The 22258-nt window shown below is 45.8% G+C and overlaps 1 protein-coding gene across 4 annotated transcripts in view; it reads left to right on the top strand.

The window, feature by feature from the left end:
* The window catches only part of ILF3 (interleukin enhancer binding factor 3), a 52428-nt gene extending 31126 nt beyond the window's left edge, over positions 1 to 21302 (top strand). For 2 of the 4 annotated variants that reach the window (XM_078685260.1, XM_078685268.1), the window contains exons 16-19: positions 51 to 113; positions 15090 to 15551; positions 20327 to 20461; positions 20617 to 21302. In XM_078685260.1, coding sequence (XP_078541386.1) covers positions 51 to 113; positions 15090 to 15551; positions 20327 to 20461; positions 20617 to 20771 — 815 coding nt within the window. In that variant the 3' untranslated portion in view covers positions 20772 to 21302. Of the gene's footprint in view, positions 1 to 50; positions 114 to 465; positions 1480 to 15089; positions 15552 to 20326; positions 20462 to 20616 lie in introns of those variants that run through there. The other 2 variants (XM_078685277.1, XM_078685288.1) reach the window with 1 other exon arrangement.
* The last annotated feature ends 956 nt before the right edge of the window (positions 21303 to 22258 follow it).

Genomic DNA, 22258 nt, shown 5'->3' with positions numbered 1-22258 from the left:
CGTCTGGCCAAAGCCATGAACTCAACGTTAATGTACCTTGTCTCCTGCAGGAGGAGGTGGCGGCTTCGGCGGCGGAAATTACGGCTACACAAACAACGCCACTGCAGGATACAGTAAGTGTTAGGCAGTTTCCCGCGTGCTTGCGAAATCAGTCTAGAAAACAAATGCCAGCATTTGTCTGTTGGTGTAGAAAGGCAGCTCGGTGTCCAAATGCAAAACCAACCCAAGTAACGAGTTTACTCGGTGTACTTTTTACATTTCTCTGCTTTGGTTGAGCCAAGTGAAGGACTCGCCAAAATCTGACCTTGTAAATACACATCTTTATTATTTTATCTTTGGAGAAGCCAACTTCTGGGGGTGACACGAGCAGAGAAATCTAAAACAAGAAATTTAAAAATATGTGGCACATTTTGCCATTTTTAAAATTCTAATTTTTTTTTTCTCTGCTGTCTCCCCCTTTTGTAGGTGACTTGTTCACAGACTGCTTCGGCTATCATGACTTTGCGTCTGCCTAAACCAACTAAAGTGTTGCGTACATACAGTTTTTGCTCCAATTCTCATGACCTCCAAAAACCTTCGCGCTGGCTCTACTTCACTGGGTTGCTCAACCGTGACTTTCACCTCCGCTTAACTTTAAGCCTACAGACTTTTATGTTTTTGGCCATTTTAATTGCCTCTAAACTCATAACCTATTGATGTGTGCGACGAGGGCAGAGTACGTAGTGCTGTGGTGCATTGAAAACGCACTCTCCATTGACTTCCAACTCGCCAGCTTTTATGGGAACGATGTTAAGTTATTTCAATGTTTTTAAATCATTTTCAGTTTGAACCTTCATTTGCCTTTATCCAAATCCGATGCCCCCACCGTTCGCCCACTTGATGGAAATTTACTGCTGCGGAATTGATTGTTTCTATTCAGTGTTGTAAGACTTGCATCCCGTGGGAGTGTTGCTTATGAATGCAGGCACCTGGATCATCGCAATACCAAAAGCATGGGGCTAATCTTGTACAGATAGAGGACCAAACACTATGGCAATCATGGTGATGTCTCAACACGGTGTTTGTGGGAGTACCTTCCCAGAAAAATGGTCCCCTTTCCTTGGGCTGCTTTGACTTTCCGGTTTTCGGGAATGCGTTCAAGCAGTTAGTGTACAGATCCGTTCGCTGTTTCTTGCCTCCCCTTCTTTAAGACCTTGCACGTCTGCTGCATTCAACAGCGAGGAACCACGTATAATCTGTACTGTGTGCCATTTTCGGCTGGGGCAGGGTCTGCTGAATGTATACACCGGTCCTTCTGCTTTTCTGGATATTGTTGTAAATGTAAACGGGATGCTCTGTGGGGAGCGTCCCGTTTACACTGCAGGTGGTACCGTTTCCAACACGTCTCCAGTCCTACAGTTTATTGATTTTTATAAACTTGTTTGCATGATTTTATTTCGAAAATTACTGTTTGGGATAAATAAATGTTTTTGTAACGACTTTGTGAAAATGAGCTTCATGTTCACTTGTAGGTTCTCATTTGGTGCGGTACATGTTTTAAGTCTTCACCTGTAACTAGATTTGCTAAAGCTTTTTAATGTTCTACGTGGGTGTTCAGTGCAGCTAGTTTGAGGGCTCGACACAAGCACACGGAGCCTAGCTTTCCTGCATGACTGCTTCCACAATTTGTCCTTGGTTTAGTGCAGGTGAGTCCCTTCCCCACTGAAATACTGTTTCTGGGCGGACCGTGTGGTCTCCTTACCAGAGTTCAGATTGGTAAAACGCATCCTTTTCAGTGGTAATGTTCCAGTTACAGAAATTGTGCGCTTCACTTTGGCTCCTAGCAGGAGCATCTGTGAACAGTTTATGCACCCCATGCGTATCTGCCTCAGGAGCCACATTCCCACAGGTTAGAAGACACTTAAATCCGCAGCTTGAGGTGGTCCCCTCCCCGAACAGGCGCTATTTATTATCAAAATACTTAAACTAGAAGTGGTTATTGTTAAAAGTGCATTCTAGAGTGCCCTGCCATTGCCTTAATGAAAGCAAAGAGTAGCGATCCTTTGGCCAATTGCCGCTTATAAAAAAATGGTTAACTAAAGTACATATGAAACGGATGAAAATAAACGAGATCAGCATCTGGTCGCATTCCAGTCGATCGGCCCACTGTGCTTGTAACGCATGCTCCAGTAGCAGTCAATTACCAGACGCCCCCTAAGAGCGACCCCAAGCGGGATCAGCCTATTAATTTAAGGCCTAGTTAGTGAGGCGTAAACTGAGAATTGTGGCCCACTGGGGCACGTGGTCCTCACTGCCACAATACTCTAGCTTGGACTCATGGAGCAGAAGTGAGCCTCTGGTTGTTCAGAGGGGTGTGGAAGCTAGGCTAGTCTGGTCTTCTGAGGCAGGATTGGGATTGTTTTACATACGGCTGGTTCCTGTAGTATGGCACCGAATTAGTTTGGCCCGAGAACTCAGTGGCTGGGGTTAAAACATTCCATGAAATTTTATTTTTGGCACCAATTCCTTAATTGTCTTGGTCTCTGCCCTACAGCACAGTACCCACAAAACATTTGTGGCTGGAGAGTGCAGACTAAGCCTGGATGTAGTTTTCTGACTTGCAACGCGGAGCACCGCGAAGTTTCGTAAGTGTCGGAGCGTAGAGCGAACTGTTCGTGCGTCTTCCTGCCGCTCGGGTAGAAATTCTACCCGAGCAGCAGCTCTCAAACTTACCATTTGTGAGCGTGGGGGAAACTCTGCTGCACTACGCGGAGCGCGCCCAGACCTATTTAAACACTACGCTTTTAACCCCTTCGACGCTCATGACGAGCTGGGCTCGTCATGCAGTAGCCTCCCAGCACGCTCATGACGAGCCCAGCTCGTCATGAATAATGGGTTTTTAAAAAACTCAGCGCAGGAGCGGACCTCATCGAGCACCGATGTGGTTAAGGTACCTTTTATGCTTGTTGTCTACCCCTGGCTTTAAAATGCGTGGTTGGACTGCTAAACCTTGCCCATCACTGGATAATGTCTTACCATAAATAGTTTAGGTTGTAGTACATGCTGTTAGATTTTCGCTGCAAGAGGCCACATTTACAAGAGTTGTACTTACCAGTGGTTTAAGTTTTCCGTCAAGGTGATGGGTTCTGAAGTACTAGGTAAGATGAAATAATTTAAGCAATGTTTTGCAAATCACTGAATTGATTAGCAATCGGTCAGCACGTTCTAAGCTAAGAGTGGCCGTTAGTTCGTTAATATGTACAGTTTTTTTTTTTCTTCTAGGCATCTTAGATACTTCGCTTTTTGCTCCTGTTGCACAGTCATTCTGTGCCCTGGGCACCCCCCCTAACTTTTTGCTGACTGGAACTGGTGGTAACTGACTGGCCCTGGGCTCTGTTTAACCAGGCCCAGTGCCAAGCTAAAAGGAACACGTTGGAATAGTTAGGACACCCAACATACACTAGGGTACACTGTTATGGTGGGGTACCCCAGTAATTGACATGACCTAGCCCATAAGCCCCTAGTATGTAATAGGGCAGGGGATTGAAACTACCTAGAAGTCTCCATTATCCTGGGTCCGGGCAGTTCAGAAGCCAGCAGATTTTCTGCACTAGCATGTGTGCAGTGCTGAAGCCTGAGGTCAGTTTTAAAGCGTCTCTGGTGGCCAGGACAGCTTTTAAACCTGAAATTGTGCCCAAACGCTACTTTAGGGGTAGGGGCCCTTAAAATAAAAAAACCTAACCTGTTTTGCATATTAGGGACCCGCAGGGTCATCCCTAGGTATCCTGGGGGGGGGGGGGGGGCGAGGGTGGTATCTATAGAGCGTCCTTTTAAAAGGAGTTTTTATATGCCTTGCTAAAGTGAAATTTTACATTTCACTCCCCATATTGTGGTAAAGCGCTACTCAAATTCGACTTTGATGCTAGAAGAATCTGATCAGGATAATCTGCATGATTTCTGCAGATTCAGAACCCCTGAAGTCTCCCCTAGTTGCACAGGGGGGTGGGGGTCCTGTAGAAATTAGGGAAATACTTATTAAATATGATTTTATAAGCCCTGGTTCTTGAAAAGTGGCCCAGGTCATTTTCCCCATTGCAAACCCCATGGCCCATAGGTTAACATGGTAGGAAGTGATTGATTAATAAATATTGATAGAGGACTAGCCGGACCATTCAAAGACTTCCCAGAATGTTAGTAGTAAATCTAACAATATTGTTGGATTTCTCCTAAAGTGTGCATACAACAAGTTGAGACTTTCTTGTTTGTGTCCAAATTCAGCCTTAAAGTGAAATTTTACATTTCACTCCCCATATTGTGGTAAAGCGCTACTCAAATTCGACTTTGATGCTAGAAGAATCTGATCAGGATAATCTGCATGATTTCTGCAGATTCAGAACCCCTGAAGTCTCCCCTAGTTGCACAGGGGGGTGGGGGTCCTGTAGAAATTAGGGAAATACTTATTAAATATGATTTTATAAGCCCTGGTTCTTGAAAAGTGGCCCAGGTCATTTTCCCCATTGCAAACCCCATGGCCCATAGGTTAACATGGTGGGAAGTGATTGATTAATAAATATTGATAGAGGACTAGCCGGACCATTCAAAGACTTCCCAGAATGTTAGTAGTAAATCTAACAATATTGTTGGATTTCTCCTAAAGTGTGCATACAACAAGTTGAGACTTTCTTGTTTGTGTCCAAATTCAGCCTTTCAGTGGTCTGCCCTGATTGGTCAGTTAAGTGGACTAGCCAGGTTACTGGGAGGGCAGTGTGCTGTTCTATAGGAATGCCAGTCCAGGAGGTGGCATTGTAAACTATGCTCTTCAAAGGCAGAGGGGAGGCCTGGGTTTCAGTCCACTATGACATTCTTGACCCAGAGTCAGGGCTAGGCATAAGGAAGGTATGTGCAGATGGTAGGGGGAGAGTCCATGGAAATATGACATCCCAGGGGGTGTGTTTAGCGTGTGTTTAGCCAGCTCTTACCTCCTTGCTGGAAAATGCCATTATGGATTTGGAAGAATGATGCACCCTGGGACAAACTAATGCCACACTCTACAGGATGTAGTCATAACTATGAGGAGTTGCCCTGCTCTCATTGGTCAGCAGTGACCTGGTGCTTGACCCAAAGAATTTTGAATAAGTATCTGAGAGGGGCAGAGCCCTCCAGATCTGGTGCTTGAAACTGAATGAAGCAAGAAGTGTCCTGCTAGAAAGTTTTTTTGCTGTGCAAGGAACTCTAAGGCCTGACCTATGAAGACTGCACCATCTGAAACTACAGCCCTGTGGATTACCTTGCTGCCAAAGGACTAAGAGTGGACTCCCTGCAAGCTACAGTTTAACAGCTCACCTGGACAGCCCCACAAAGAATTCAAAGCCTTGTTCAAGTGGATTGTGGAATTGAAGCTTCACACTTTCAAGGACCCTCTTGGAGATTCCAGAACCTTGGATTGCGTGTTGGATACTTTGGGACCCGCAAGCAGAACGCCAGGAAGGTGTTCGAACTGGACCCCGCTTGCTGAAGAAGGCGGCCCACTACAGTGGTGAGACTTCTTCAGAACAATTTATAAAGGTGTGTCCCTGACAGAGAAAACGAAATGACTTAAAGGGGCGCTGTTGGTTTCTAAGCACTAGAAAGTGATTATCCTTTAAAAATTCATATCTCTGGTTCCTACAGTGGATTATTTTAGTTTTGGTGTCATTTAAAAGATACAAATATTACCTATTTTTATAAATTGGTATTGGATTTTTATGTTGTGTCTTAAATTATTTACTGAAATGGTGTTTTTAAATGCTTTACATACCTATCTTTTAAGTTAAGCCTGTCTGCTCGCAGCCACATTACCAAGGGTTGAGCAAAGGAATACTTTTCTAAGACCTATGCTGAGTCATAGCATGTGTTAGTGGCCTTATTGCCAGTGGCAGACCTAGATTTGCCTCTACCAATAACCCACTTTCCAACATTTGGTGTTCAGCGGTGTGGATGAAGACTTGTGTTTAAAAAGTACACCTTTCAGTGAATAATTTAAGATTATAAAAATCCTCTAAATTGCCTTAGAATCAAACTTTTGAGTTTTATTTTTCGAATTTGGACTAAAACGGTTTTTAATCCTTTTGTTTTGATTTTTTCCAAATTGTTCTAAGTCTATTGTGCCTAGTTTTTGTGACCCAAAACTAGGGAACCATGGAGCTGGACGTGGCTAAACTATCCCAGTTTAAGATGGCGGATCTTAGGGAACAGTGTAGGCTTAGGGCAGTGGTTCCCAATCTGTGCGCCGCGGCGCCCTGGTGCGCCGTTAAAACTAGCCAGGGGCGCCGCAAATGGATTCGCACTAGTCTGGGAACCACTGACATACTCTGTTCCTGTTAGTTTGCATCGTAAATTAAAGCTAGAGCTGATGTGGACAGTTCAGTTGCTGCTGAACTTTTCCTTCCGGTGTACTCACCTCATTGGTGGGTTACAGCAACACATACAGGCTAAGATCTGCCCCTCCCACCCGCTCTTGGTCTTGTGCTATGGATGACATTATCAAAGAGGCAGTGCACGGCACGAGGAAAGTAGGCAGTGCTGACGGTGCAGTGTAGCACTGGCGCCTGCAGGAAAGCCACTGCCAGCATCATTCACAGGTAGTGAACAAAGGTCGTCTTAGTGGCCGTGGCCAGCATGGATATCACGGCCAGGGCACCTGACTTGCAATGGTAAGCATGCGTGTGGTGAAAGGTGCCTCGCTGTTTCATTAATACAGAGGAAAGGACCAGCGTGGAAGCCCTTCCCGTGGAGCGGCCTTTCAGTTACCGTGTATACAAGCGATTTCATCGTATCCCCTGTTATTAATAATTTAATTGAACTAGATATTTAGTACTTTCTGAAGAGTTGTACACTTGCCCTGCAGTCCTAAAGAGAAGAAATACTAGGAGCGAAATTCCAGAGATTTAGAAAACACATTTTTCCAAGTGCTAGAATTAACAGTTTCTTGAATCAGTGGAGTGCTGCAACTCAGCCTATAACAAGTTTATAAGATGTCTGGTATTTGTAGCCACCCCTTGAAACCAACTATCTGTAGAAATCTAAATTGTAGATTCTCGTAATTAAAATACATTTTTATGGCAGTGGTTATCAGTTGTCCATCTGGATTTTAGTGCACACGCAGTTGGGGTCATACAGATACATTACCCTGCTCAGACTGAAGAGCATGCATTGCACCTGCTATTAATAACAAACATATTCTAAGTAAATAGGTCTGATCTGTTTTTTGAATGCATGTTTTGTAAAAGGTGAAGTGGTTTGGGATTTCTTTTTGTAAGTCTGCATTTGTATGGAATTTTGAGTACGTAACAGGTATATATTGCTTTATCCATGTCATATATATATATATATATATATATATATACCTAGTTGGAATTTTACACTGTTATTAATACAGTTTTCACTTTATCAACATAAAACAAGCTAGAATCATAACAGCTATTAGAAGAAAGTTGGAGCTGGTAGTTTACTCGTTTTATGGAATAGTAGCAGAGGGGAGAGGGACAAAGGACCCAAGGTAAGCCTCTCCTGCTGCAGCATTGAGAGAGTGCTACTGGCCCTGTGAGGGGGATAGACTGAACACAAGGCAGCAGTTCCAAGGTGATGATGATGGGGCTTGCGGTAAGAAGGAGCAACAGGCGGGGCATACTTCCACACTGGGGTGTAGAATGAGGGCTGCTGACCTACTGCGTGAGCCGTACTGGGGAAGCAAGAGCAGGTCCAGCAAGGCGACTGCTCTATGTGTGCACAGTGTGTGCCCTGTGCACATACTGAGAGAAGGCCAAAGGTAAATACCTTGTCTGAGATGCTGTAGGAACACCACTGGCACACAGTGTTCAGCAAAGGCTGGAGGGAAGGGCCTCACACCTGCATCTGTGAATGTGCACCATGCTGCCACTGTGGGGGCTGTAGGCAAGAGGTAGGCCCTATGATTATAATACCTTCATCGGCTTCATCCCAATTATTTACAGGGAGAAAAATGGAAGTACTTCAGAGGCGAGGTGTATATTCCGCCACCTACAAAAAAACTAAAACATAACTGGGAGCCGCGGCCCACGGCCAATAGGTCAAGGGAGCCAGGGGTCGAAAAAGTTTGGGAACCACTGGCTTAGGGGGCTACGTCCTGCAAAGATGAGGAAGGCAGGGTTGCTGGAGTCCCTAAAGGCCTGGGCCAGGGCAGCGGAGGAGAACCCAAGGGGGTGGGGAGATGTGCCCCCCCCCCCCCCAAACCTGACCCAAATGAGGGGTGAGGATGATACCTTTCCCATTGTGACTAGTGTTAGCCAGGTAAATCAAGGTGGTGGGGGGGGGAAGGGTCCCTTACTCAGGTACCACTACTGTCCCTTGCAGAGAGACCGCTTCAGGCTCAATTAGAGTTGAGTGCCTTGGAGAAGGAGAAATTCGAATTGGCTAAGAGAAAAGGAATGGTGGCAGCGAAAGTGAAGAAGATGCTGAGATGTCCAGGGGTGGTAGATTTGAACCTAAACTTCCCAAAGGCATAGTACCAAAGTACACTGAGGGGGATGACATTGATAAGTGGCTAGCAGCTTTTGAGAGGGCCCTTAAAATGAGTATGGTCCACTCTAGATATTGGGGTGCACTCCTGTGGGAGTTGATTCCAGTAGCTGGGAGGGATAGGCTCCTGACCCTGAAAGGAGAGTATGCAGAATCATACCAGCAGATGAAGGCATGCTTAGTCAAGAGATTTGGTCTGACTCCAGAACAGTACAGGGTGAAGTTTAGAGGCATGCAGAAATTAAGTTCAAAGTCTTGGGTAGACTTTGTGGACGTTTCAGTAAAGGCATTGGGAGGCTGGAACCAAAATTACACATATGAGGGATTGTATAAATAGTTTTTGAAAAAACACATTTTGACTCGTTGTGCAGTGGAGAAGTTACGCCAGTATCTAGTGGACTCTAAGCTGACAGACCCCAGAGAGCTGAGGGAATCGGCTGATAAGTGGGTGAGAACCCGGGTTTCCATTCAGCACCAGGGGGGTGACCAGAAGAAAGGACAAGTCCCTCCCCAGGGGAAAGCCCAGGGAAATGAAGGTCAAAAACCTAAGGAGTCCTCCAAAGACTCACAAACCTGCACAGGGAGGGAGGGCGAGCCAACCCACATTCAAAGGGATGGGGTTTCAGGGAAAGCCTGGTAGGTTCTTTGATCCTTCAAAGGTGGGTAAGTGCTTTGACTGTAACCAGCCAGGGCATAAGCAGGGAGATGCTGTCTGCAGCAAGAAGCTCCCCCTTAAGGGGCCATCCACAGGGATTGTCAGTGTAGGCTTGGAGGGTGGTGTACAGAACAGGCAGGTGGTGGAAGCAACCTTAGTGTCCCTGGGTGGGGTGAGTATTGCCACCCTTGCTGCCTTACCTCCAAACATGGACAAGTACAGACCGAGGCCTAAAGTGAATGGGACTGAGGTTGAGGCTATCAGATACACTGGGGCTAGTGTAACTATGGTCCTGGATGAACTGGTGCCACCAGAGAGGTTGTTACCTGGTGAGTTTCACCAGGTGACATATGCAGACAGCACTACCAAACTCCACCCCATGGCTGAGGTGGATCTGGAATGGGGAGGTGTGACAGGCCCTATGAAGGTAGCTGTGTCAAAGGTGCTTCCAGTGTTTACTGGATAATGATCTTGAAGCCTCTGCGTGGTCAGAGGTGGAGAGAGGACTCTATGAAAATATTGGAGCTCCCTGAGTGGGTATGTGCTGTGACTAGGTCCCAGACTAGCCAGAAGTGAGGGGCTGGACACTTGGACCCTGGAACAAAGGGCCAAGCATACAAGGGCACTGGGCCTGGTGAGCCAGCCCAGGGAACTCCAGAGGTGCAGGAAGAATCTAACCCTGATGGGGAGGATCTGGCCTCTGAGGGAGGGACTCCAGCGCTGTCAGATTTAGCAGAACTGACAGGAGCAGGTGGACCCTCCAGAGAGGAGTTCAGTCAGGGACAGTGTGACTGTCCCACCCTTGAGAGCTTGAGGCGGATTGCTTCTAAGCCAGAGGAGGGGGATGACAGTGGGTTTCACAAACTCTACTGGGAAGATGGACTGCTTTATACTGAGGCCAGAAACATCAAGGAGGGGGCCACCAGGAGATTGATGGTGCCCCAGAAGTACAGAGTTCATCCTGACTTTGGGTCATGATAACCCCTAGGCAGGACATTTGGGACGGACAAAGACATGGAACTGGTTGGTGAACCATTTCTACTGGCCCAATATGTCTGAAAAGGTGAAGGAGTTTAGCAGCGCCTGTGTCACTTGGCAGGCCAGTGGCAGGGCAGGGGGCAAGACAAAGGCTCCCCTAATACCACTGCCAGTGGTTGGGGTTCCTTTTGAAAGGGTGGGGATGGACATTGTTGGTCCGCTGGACCCACCTACTGCATCATGGAATAGGTATATCTTAGTGGTAGTTGACCATGCTACTAGATACCCTGAAGCCATACCTCTTAGAACCATTGATGCACCTGTAGTGGCTAGAGCACTGCTTGGTGTGTTTACCAGAGTGGGTTTTCCAAAAGAGGTGGTGTCAGATAGAGGCACACACTTCCTGTCCAGCTATCTGACTGCTATGTGGGATGGGTGTGGTGTCAACTACAAGTTCACCAATCACCCACAAGGCAATGGTCTTGTTGAGAGATTGAACAAAACCTGAAGGGCATGATAAATGGGTTGTCAGAGAAACTGAGGAGATGGGATGTTCTCCTCCCATGCTTACTCTTTGCCTACAGCGAGGTGCCACAGAAAGGGGTTGGTTTCAGTCCTTTTGAGTTGGTGTTTGGACACCCTGTGAGGGGGCCATTGAGCCTGCTAAGAGTCTTTAGAGAAGCCTCTTAAAGAAGCTAAGGATAATGTGCTGGATTATGTGCTAGGCCTGAGATCTAGAATGGCGGAGTACATGTACAAGGCAAACAGGAAACTGGAGGCCAGCCAGGAGCTAATAAAGCACTGGTATGATCAAAAGGCTACTATGCCCGAGTATACTCCAGGACAGTTGGTGTGGGTGTTGGAGCCTGTGTCTCCCAGGGCCCCCCATGACAAGTGGAGTGGGCACCATCCAATCTTAGAAAAGAAGGGTGAGGTTACCTATTTGGTTGACCTTGGCACCCCCAGGAACCCTCACAGGGTCCTGCATGTGAATAGATTGAAACCACACCATGACAGGGCAGACATGACCATGTCTGGTGAGGGTGTGGAGGAGGAAACTGAGCCTGTGCCCAACCGCCTCTCCACTAATGTGCAAGATGGGTCAGTTGGGGGAGTCGTACTCTCTCCCAAATTGACAGACCAGCAGCATAGAGACTGTAAGCAGGTGCTGGAGCAGTTTGCTGGCCTGTTCTCTTTGACCCCAGGCATCACTGAGTGGTGTGTGCACCACATTGACACTGGTGACAGCCTACCTGTCAAAAATAAACTGTACAGGTAGTCTGACCATGTCAGAGCCAGCATTAAAGCTGAGGTTGCTAAGATGCTGGAGCTGGGGGTAATTGAACCGTCTGAGAGTCCATGGGCCAGTCCAGTGGTACTGGTACCTAAACGTAATCCTCCGGGGGGACCCAAGGAGTTAATGTTCTGTGTGGACTACAGAGGTTTGAATGCAATCACAAAGACGGACGCTCACCCTATACCTAGAGCTGATGAGCTCATTGATAGGTTAGGGGCTGCTAAGTACCCGAGTACTTTTGATTTGACTTCAGGTTACTGGCAGATTGCCCTCCCTGATGGAGCAAAGGAGAGGTCAGCATTCTCCACACCAGAGGGACATTATCAGTTCAAGGTAATGCCCTTTGGATTAAAGAGTGCACCTGCCACCTTCCAAAGGTTGAACGGGGTCTTGTCTGGGTTGGAACAGTTCAGCGCAGCTTACCTGGATGATATAGCTGTATACAGTTCTACCTGGGGGGGGGGGGGGAGAGGAGAGGGGTTACTTACACCACCTAAGGGAAGTGCTTCAGGCCATGCAGCAGGCAGGCGTGACTATTAAGGCAAGCAAGTGCCAAATAGGGCAGCGTTCTGTGGTGTACCTGGGCCACCTGGTAGGTGGGGGCCTTGTACAGCCTCTCCAAGATAAAATCCAAACTATTTTTGATTGGACAGCTCCTGTTACCCAGAATCTGGTCAGGGCATTCCTTGGACTGACAGGGTACTATAGAAGATTTGTTCAAAATTATGGGACCATTGTGGGGCCCCTAACAGAACGGACTTCTAAAAAGAGGCCCAACATGGGCTTTTGACACTCTGAAAGCTGCTATGTGTTCAGCACCAGTGTTACTGGCCCCTGACTACACACAAGAATTTGTAGTTCAGACTGATGCTTCAGAGCAAGCGATTGGGGCAGTCTTATCACAGCTAAATGAAGGGTGCCTTGACCGACCAGTTGCCTTTATTAGCAAGAGGCTTCTTCCCAGAGAGCAGAGGTGGAGTGCCATTGAAAGAGGCTTTTGCTGTGGTGTGGTCACTGAAAAAGTTAAGACCCTATTTGTTTGGGACTCGCTTTCGTGTTCAAACTGACCTCAGGCCTCTCAGGTGGCTCATGCAGATGAGCAGGGAGAATCCCAAGCTGTTAAGGTGGTCCATTTCCCTACAGGGAATGGATTTTACAGTGGAACACAGACCTGGGGTTGCCCACGCAGATGGACTTTCCAGGTTTTTCCACTTAGCCGGTAAGGACTACCAGGGTGTGGGTTAGTAACCCATCACCTTTCGGTGAAGACACCCAACATACACTAGGGTACACTATGGTATGGTGGGGTACCCCAGTAATTGGCATGACCTAGCCCATAAGCCCCTAGTATGTAATAGGGCAGGGGATTGAAACTACCTAGAAGTCTCCAGTATCCTGGGGCAGGGCAGTTTAGAGGCCAGCAGATTTTCTGCACTAGCATGTGTGCAGTGCTGAAGCCTGGGGTCCGTTTTAAAGCATCCCTGGTGGCCAGGACCGCTTTTAAACCTGAAATTAAGCCCAAGCTCTACTTTGGGGGTAGGGACCCTTAACCACATGGCTGCTAGAGCTATTCCCCTGCTGTGCTGGACAGCAACCAAAACGGGTGTGGTCATGACCAGCTCAGCTGAGCTCGTCATGAGCACCGAAGGGGTTAAAAATAAAAAACCTACCATGTTTTTGCATATTAGGGACCCCCAGGGTCACCCCTAGGTATCCGGGGGGGAGGAATATCTATAAGGAGCGCCCTTATAAGGAGTTTTATATGCCTTGGTAAAGTGAAATTTTACATTTCACTCCCCATATTGTGTTAAAGAGCTGCTCAAATTCGACCTTGATGCTAGAAGAATCAGATAAGGATAATCTGCATGATTTCTGCAGATTCAGAACCCCTGAAGTCTCCCCTAGTTGCACAGGGGGGTGGGGGTCCTGTAGAAATTAGGGAAATACTTATTAAATATGATTTTATAAGCCCTGGTTCTTGTAAAGTGGCCCAGGTCATTTTCCCCATTACAAACCCCATGGCCCATAGGTTAACATGGTAGGAAGTGATTGATTAATAAATATTGATAGAGGAATAGCCGGACCATTCAAAGACTTCCCAGAATGTTAGTAGTAAATCCAACAATATTGTTGGATTTCTCCTAAAGTGTGCATACAATAAGTTGAGACTTTCTTGTTTGTGTCCAAATTCAGCCTTTCAGTGGTCTGCCCTGATTGGTCAGTTAAGTGGACTAGCCAGGTTGCTGGGAGGGCAGTGTGCTGTTCTATAGGAATGCCAGGCCAGGAGGTGGCGTCGTAAACTATGCTCTTCAAAGGCAAAGGGGAGGCCTGGGTTTCAGTCCACTATGACAGTCAGACCCAGAGTCGGGGCTAGGCTTAAGGAAGGTATGTGCAGATGGTAGGGGGAGAGTCCATGGAAATAAGACATCCCAGGGGGTGTGTTTAGCGTGTTTAGCCAGCTCTTACCTCCTTGCTGGAAAATCAGTCATTATGGATTTGGAAGAATGATGCACTCTGGGACAACTAATGCCACACTTTACAGGATGTGGTCCTAACTATGAGGAGTTGCCCTGCTCTCATTGGTCAGCAGTGACCTGGTGCTTGACCCAGAGAATTTATCTGAGAGGGGCAGAGCCCTCCAGATCTGCTGCTTGAAACTGAATGAAGCAAGAAGTGTCCTGCTGGAAAGTTTGTTTGCTGTGCAAGGAACTCTAAGGCCTGACCTATGAAGACTGCACCATCTGAAACTACAGCCCTGTGGATTACCTTGCTGCCAAAGGACTAAGAGTGGACTCCCTGCAAGCTACAGTTTAACAGCTCACCTGGACAGCCCCACAAAGAATTCAAAGCCTTGTTCAAGTGGATTGTGGAATTGAAGCTTCACACTTTCAAGGACCCTCTTGGAGATTCCAGAACCTTGGATTGCGTGTTGGATACTTTGGGACCCGCAAGCAGAACGCCAGGAAGGTGTTCGAACTGGACCCCGCTTGCTGAAGAAGGCGGCCCACTACAGTGGTGAGACTTCTTCAGAACAATTTATAAAGGTGTGTCCCTGACAGAGAAAACGAAATGACTTAAAGGGGCGCTGTTGGTTTCTAAGCACTAGAAAGTGATTATCCTTTAAAAATTCATATCTCTGGTTCCTACAGTGGATTATTTTAGTTTTGGTGTCATTTAAAAGATACAAATATTACCTATTTTTATAAATTGGTATTGGATTTTTATGTTGTGTTCTGTCTTAATTATTTACTGAAATTGTGTTTTTAAATGCTTTACATACCTGTCTTTGAAGTTTAGCCTGTTAGCTCGCAGCCACGTTACCAAGGGTTGAGCTAAGGAATACTTCCTATGCTGAGTCCTAGCATATGTTGGTGGCCTTATTGCCAGTGGCTGACCTACATTTGCCCCTACCAATAACCCACTACCAACAGCTCCAATTCAGACATGCAAGGAGCACAGCGTGCTTTCCTACTTCTGCCCTATGTTAATGGCTGCTAGCTTAGATGCTAACCTAATGCCGATCTAAAAGGGTCAGTCGGAAATAGTTTCACTTTCTAGAAGCAGTCCAGATAGCGAAAATCTGTTATTGAAGGAATGATTTCATACAAAGGTGTGGAGCAGAACTGAATTTCTCCTTCTCCTTAGGCCAGTTCTACAGCAACGGTGGAGGTGCAGGCTCTGGAGGTGGCGGCGGAGGTGGCTACGGCTCTGGCGGTGGTTATGGCTCTGGTGGCGGAGGTGGCGGTTACGGATCTGGTGGTGGTGGTGGCGGCGGCTACGGCTACAACTACAATGATGACTACATCTCTCCAGTGCCCTCCAAACAACACGTGGCTAAGAAACCGCCACAAAAAGCCGCCTACAATCAAGGCTACGGAGCACACCAGAACCAGCCACCCTCCTACAATCAGAATCAGTATGGCAATTATGGGCCATCCTCTGCAAAACAGAAAAGCTTCAACCAGGGTGGTGGTGGTGGTGGAGGAGGAGGAGGAGGAGGCGGCGGCGGTGCTGCAGGAAACTATTCTTACTCCAATTCCTACTCTGGTGGTGCTGGTGGGGGCTCTGGTGGTTCCGACTACAGCTACTCTGAAACGAAGTACCGAGGTAAGCTTAAAGTGTATTTTTGTGATAGTTTTCGCATTGTACGCTTTCCAAATCCATTTTAGCACTTTCTCCGTGTTTTTGCATAATACGGATCTGCAAAAAAATGCCTCTTGGCACTTGTGTAGTGTCGGTGCTCTCGTGCACCAGTGTTGTTAGTTTGACATTTCAGGGGGCTTCTAGCAATGGTTATGCAACAAATGCAGTTAAGTGAGCATGTTGACTTTTGCTGAGATTTACTGTGAGCTTAGCTGCGGCGCACTCCATTATTAGTGGGTGCCGAGTGTGTGTGTTTGTGTGTGTGTGTGTTTGCAGCATCACATTTTCAAGGTAGATTGTCTTTTGACACAGTCTAAGCGGGCTATGAAGTGTGGTGAGTGATGTTAGACCTCAACCAGTGTGGATGAATGAATTTGCCAGAATGGTACCTTGGAGCCTGGGTTGATGCCACCAGTTTAAACCTGGGTGCTCTGGATGTATGTGATGGCTTGCCAAATGCTGCCAATCTGCCTCAAATGCTATAGTAAGCTAGTGCGACTATCATCTCTATTATGCAGCAGGGTGACTAAATTATGCTGAAAGTAGACCTGCTGTGTAATGCACAATATTTTGTGTTCTTTTCATTGTACCGTGTCATTTATGCACTGTTTGGGCATGAAAAAAAATCTTACCTTTAGTAACACCCAGATACAGCATTAAGAAAATAAGTGAAATTTTACAAGCAACTGGTAAGCCAAAAGGATTAGTCTATGCAAAATCAATTAGCTTTGCCAATGTTTTTGTACATGTTGCATAGCAGTTATGCTTGATGAGCTCTACTTTGACAGATGTTTAACAAGAGCTTACCCTCTTTACAAGGCGCAGACCCTCATTTTAGTGGGGTTGAGAATTTTAAGGACCTGGCACGAAGCCTAAAGAGCTTCTGCACGTGTGGCCCAAGTGAACGAGTCAAATGCACACGGACTAGGTTCCTCCCAGTAACGCAAATCACGCTGATAGGCTAAAGTTTAGACCATAAATCCTTGTCTGAATGACCTCCGCCTATACAATTCAATGCGTTACAAAAGGGGATGATGGACGGAGCGTTTGAGAAAATCAAACACACCGCCCCAGTCAACTGATCTGGGTTTAATCCATTCTTTAGCTCACTCAATCACCCCAGTTCAGACATGGCCATATGCAAATCAGTCCGACCCTGTGCGTCATGGGAACGGTCAAGCCTGAACTGCCAAGCCATGTCTTCCCTGGACCGGAAACCAGCATCCTGTGACCGGTTTCTGGCTAATCAGCCGTCATCAGCCAGGCTAGCTTGAATCCAGTGGCAAAAGTGAGCAAGGGACCCATGTCTGGGCATACCCTGCCAACTTAGAGCAAACAAAACGATACCAAAGGGGATAATGGAAGGAGTGTTTGAGCAAATCAAACACCCCCAGTCAACTGATCTGGGTTTAATCCATCATTCTTTAGCTCACTCCACCCCAGTTCAGGCATGGCCATATGCAAATCAGTCTGACCCTGTGCGTTGTGGGAACAGTCCAGCCCGAACTGTTCCTGGGCCAGGGAAGACTTGGCAGTTCGGGCTGGACTGTTCCCATGAGGCATAGGTCAGACTGATATGCATATGGCCATGTCTGAACTGGGGTGGTGGAGTGAGCTAAAGAATGGTGATGGATTAAACCCAGTTCAGTTGACTGGGGGTCAGTGTTTGATTTGCTCAAGCGCTCCATCCATCATCCCCTTTGGTATCTCTTTATACAATTCAATGCGCAGAGGCATTGTGCCTCACGCATGGGCTACATAAGCCTCAAGTCGTAATCGGGTCTATGGCTCATATAGGAACTTTATATGAAAAAGGAGTGAGCGGTGCACACCGTTATTTTGACAGGTTAACGCGTAAAATTAGTGTTTTTTTAACAAGATGAGTTGATGTTATAGGTGTGCTACAGTGTATGTGGGCTGCCTGTCCCACATTTGTATGAATTGCCAGAAAATCAAGAGAACTCACTTAATAACCCGTGTGCACTACCGTGAATGTTTCTATATATTAAACCATCTCCTCAAAATTTCAACAATATTCATCCCTGGAATGTGACAATGTACACAACCAAGTAAATGGCACGAATTGAATGCAGTTTAACACAAGTTTGATATTTGCACAATAAACATGAGTGTACATAACCAAATTGTATATTGACACTTCACATGATCAAACATTCTATGTTTCTTCTATATATCATGTCTGTTCGGTTATCACATCTTATGTAGAACACCAAAACATTTAGTGATAGCCCGATGAATTTCGGAACACCATTCCCTTCCTCGGGGGTCACTGAATGCTGAAAGTGTGGAAAAATGTTCTGTAGAAGGCGCCAGTTCAGGCGTTGACCGAACTGCTGGAATCGTGAAACGTTTCCAAATCTTGAAACACACAAGTTCTCGACTCGACGTTGTGGAAGTCTAAGGATCCCGAAGGGGCAGCTTCCTCCCGAGCAATGCTTGAACCAAACTTTTTGGTCAATATACAATGTTATGTACACATTTGTTTATTGTGCAAATAACTAACTTGTGTTAAACTGCATTCAGTTGGTGCCATTTACTTGGTTGTGTACATTGTCACATTCCAGGGATGAATATTGAAATTTTGATGAGATTGTTTAATATATAGAAAAATTCACGGTATTGCACACGGGTTATCAAGTGAGTTCTCTTGATTTTCTGGCAATTCATATAGGAACTTTGTCTGCATAAAAAGGAGTTGAGGGAATTGCCGTGTGCTGCTCGCGACTGCTGATGTATGAGTGGTATTAAATAAATATGTGGGTGGGGTTCTTTATTAAATCACTGAAGAAACCGCTTCGAGACGTTTTTAATATGAACGTTATGTACAGTTCTTTAATTTTTTCATTACCACCAATGGGTAACTCAAGGCAGCATGATTTCTCTTTTAATGGATATATTCTTAAATTGTAGTAGCCGCCGCCATATAAATACAATTTAAACTTTCAGCTTGAAGTGTTCTCGTCCCTTTGTGGGTTTAGCCTCACTGTGAGCTGACCCAGTGCGTGTGCACAGGCTGGCAGTGTTATACCCTCACACAGGGGTGATGGGGGGATGGTTAAAATAAAGGCTCTTCCATCTGTTCGCGGTGACTTGCGCCACCTGCCCTCCAATCACGTCACCTGTCTGAACTAATCCAAGATCTCGCCTCTCTCCGTGAGGCAATCACAAGACTACTGTTTTAGTGGTGGATCACCACAGCTACTGCATGGAATTTCACATGTCCTCAGCAGAGACCATCCTCTGCCTTCTTGAGGAAGAGGTTCATGCACTCCTCTCGAGTGCAATAGATAACTCTACACAATTCGGGAAAATGTATCTACGCTTGCCTTCATGTGCTATATGTCACTATTGTATGTTAACAATCGTATACAAATTTTGAAATTGTACGCATTTGTGTTAGTGCATGGGCACAGTTGTTCATACGCTTGCCTTCATTCCCAAAAAGGAACTTTCCCTCGGGTGTATCCTACACCTCTAGCCTCCAATACATCCTGTCAGAACATTTCATGTCCACCCTGCATGACAGGGCAGATTACATGACTCTGCACATTATCTGGTGCCTGCCTTCACTTACCCATTGCCTGTGCCTCACTCATGGTACATGCGTATATGAAAGTGTATGTTTAGGGGTGAACTAGTGCATCCTTGAAGGATTAGTCCATCACCTCTGCTAGATGTCACACGTTAAACAAAATGTGTGCCCAATCCCTGGTAATGACCGGAAGCAGTCCGGCTAAAATCAAAGGCCATGTCTAAAGTATTTAGGCAGCGCATACCCAGTAGAAAGCTGCACAATTCCACTACTACTTTTAGAATTGTGTATATATAATTTTTTTTTAAAGTAAGACGAACCACTAATCCATTAAGGGAAACCAGAGATGTGAATTTTAAAGATTTAAGTTAAGCTCAAAAGACATTCCATGGGAGTGGTAGACTAGCACCTAGGCATGATTTGAGGCTAACTGTGGTGGTGCCCTGGTGGGATACAACCAGTGGATTTGGCCAGTGGAAGTCTAGAAGTCCAAGCTTGAGAGTCCACACAGAGACTGAGGGGAAAAAAAATCATCCTTGAGCGGGCTGCTGCTGAAATTCTATCTGCTGCCTTGGAACCAAAGGGCAGCTACTTGTGCGGTTTAATTCTGCTGGAGCTTTAACCCCCTTCGCTGCTTCTGACGGCCATCGGCTGTCGCACACACTACCTTCGTAGTGCTGCGCACGTCCGTTGTCTGGCACGGTCCCGTCCACTGCGCTTAACCGACGCACTGGCGGAATTGCCACCACGGTTAAAGATGTCTTGCTGAATTTTTTTAAAGTCCCAAATGCGGAATGTGACTGTCATTTCTTCAGAGGTGCTGGGAGCCTTAACTGGGATGATGCTGAAATGCAATCTGTGTGTCTGGCAGTGGCCATCAATAAAGTCCAGTCTGGTTGCCACTTAAGCAAAAGTTGCCACTAGTCAGCTGAGTAATTCTAGGAAAAAGCCTTGTACAGTTTGTGTCCCTGTAGCAACGCATATTGAACGGCTGCAGCCATATTGATATTCACACGTTTTACTTTTCTCCTTTTATTTTTAGGTAAACTATTCACCTATACATTAATTGTAATCTCCTGTGACTTTTCCCAAATGCCCTCTGCTCATCTTAACCATTTAAGTGATAGTGTCTTTTGTGATCATCCTTTAAAGGCATGTTGTTGAATATTTTTTTCTTTTTCCCCAGGGGGATATGCTGGTGGGGATGGTGCTGCACCAACAGCTTCTGCTGGTGGTGGCAGTGGTCGTGGGGGTGGTTCCTATGGGTCCGGCGGGGGCTCTTCATACTCCGGTGGATATGGTGGTGGAGCTGGTAGCACAGGTTTGTAACAAATTGTGTTGGAATTGTCTTATCAAACTAAATGATTGAAAATCGGACAATATTGTTGCGGCAGACGGTTAAAACTATTTCAATCGTTTTTTTTTTTTTTTTTGCTAGGATATTGTAAAGTTACTTTTTCTTTTCCCCTTCTCTAGGTTATTCCCAGCAAAACTACAACCAGGGTGGGGGACCGAACTACAATAGTTCTCAGACGTCTTACCCTCCCACACAGGGGGGAGGAGGAGGAGGAGGAGGAGGTGGCGGTGGTGGATACAGCAGGAATACAGATATGAATTATCAATATAGATAAAATTGCTGCTTCGCCCTCTGGTGTGAAAGCTTTGACTATTTGGCACTTTCACTCTCCAACTTCAGTTTTGACATCACAGTTGACTTGTAAACCTGCATTTCCATGTTGCAGTGCTTTTATGTGGTGATTCACCCTATGATGGAGCCTACAAATAATTCCATACTTGATGTATTTTGGACATCTGTATTTAATGGTTCATAGTTGCCATTTAAGCCAGCTCTGACTAGAACCTTTTGAGTTCACTAAACTGTACCTTTTGCTCTACTCCCAACCTTTCTGTGGTTGATGGACTTTGAACGAAGGGGGTATTTCATCTGTTTTTGAGTTTATTTTCTGAAAGTTAAAATAATTTTGTGCGTGTTAACAAGCTTTCTGTATTTTAATGCATTAGTGTTTTCAGTTTTATAAGTGAAGATTTTATTTTATGAAACAGGGGGGGGAATGGGGAATTTTTTTTGTATGTCGCTGGACCATTCAGACAGAACATCTGGGGTAAGCTGAATGTAGTCGAATAAAATTGTTTCAAATCTTGATTGGTGTTAATGTGTTATCTTGTGCTGCGAACTCAGCTGTAATTCTTATATTAAATAGGTGTCGGATGTGGCCCAGCATTAATTTAAACACCCGAGATTCACCGTAAGGAACATTAAGGCCCTTTTAGCATTTAAAAGTTTAAAATTAAGCTCATGCCCACTTTTTGTAGCTCTTTTTCTGCATTGCTTGTTACAGTTTAGTTTCTGAATTATTTATGGCTACATCTCAATCTGGTGACTCTGAAACTGGGCGTATAAAAAGTATATTACTTTGACCCAATACATACTTGGAGATTCTTTTGTACAACCAAGTCCTAAAAAGGGCAGCAGACCCATATGGAGTGCAACTGGAAGAAGAGCCACAATCATGTTTAGAGACTTTACTGCCTATTCAATCGAGGAGCCAGTTTCTACCCATGCTACCAAGTATATTGGATCATGGGAAGGAGGCATTTAAAGAGCCTGCCGCTTGCAAAGCAGTTACACCAAGAGTTATGGAAAACATACAAGCATTCCTCTAGGGACCCATTGTACACAGTTGGCGGCTGGTGACATTTGAAATTGGTGGGGGTAAAATAAATACTTGTACTGCAGTGAGCGAGCCCGAACAACCTTCGGGGGGTTCTACCCCCCAAGAAAATTTTGAAAAAGTCGGCAAATGGTGCATTTTCAAGCAAATTTGAGAAAGCAGGATGGTTAATGAAACCATTGTGAATCTGTTTTAACAAAGACAATGACTGGCAAAACTGTCAAGTCTAATTGGATGCACATCAGACGTGGGGGGGAAACATCACTTACAACGCAATGCTTTTACAACGCAATGCTTTTACAACGCAAACCATTACAACGCATTGCGCTGGGGGGCGCTCTAGGATAGGGAATAGATTTAATTTACTATCCAACACCTTCCCTACTATACACGGGGACTGGAGTTGGAATAGTAAATTAAACTCT

The sequence above is a fragment of the Lissotriton helveticus genome, chromosome 1_1 (genome assembly GCF_964261635.1).
Source record: "Lissotriton helveticus chromosome 1_1, aLisHel1.1, whole genome shotgun sequence".
In the NCBI taxonomy this organism is placed as follows: Eukaryota; Metazoa; Chordata; class Amphibia; order Caudata; family Salamandridae; genus Lissotriton; species Lissotriton helveticus.
Note: the sequence above shows the minus strand (reverse complement) of the source record. Positions and strands in the feature narration are given on the sequence as shown.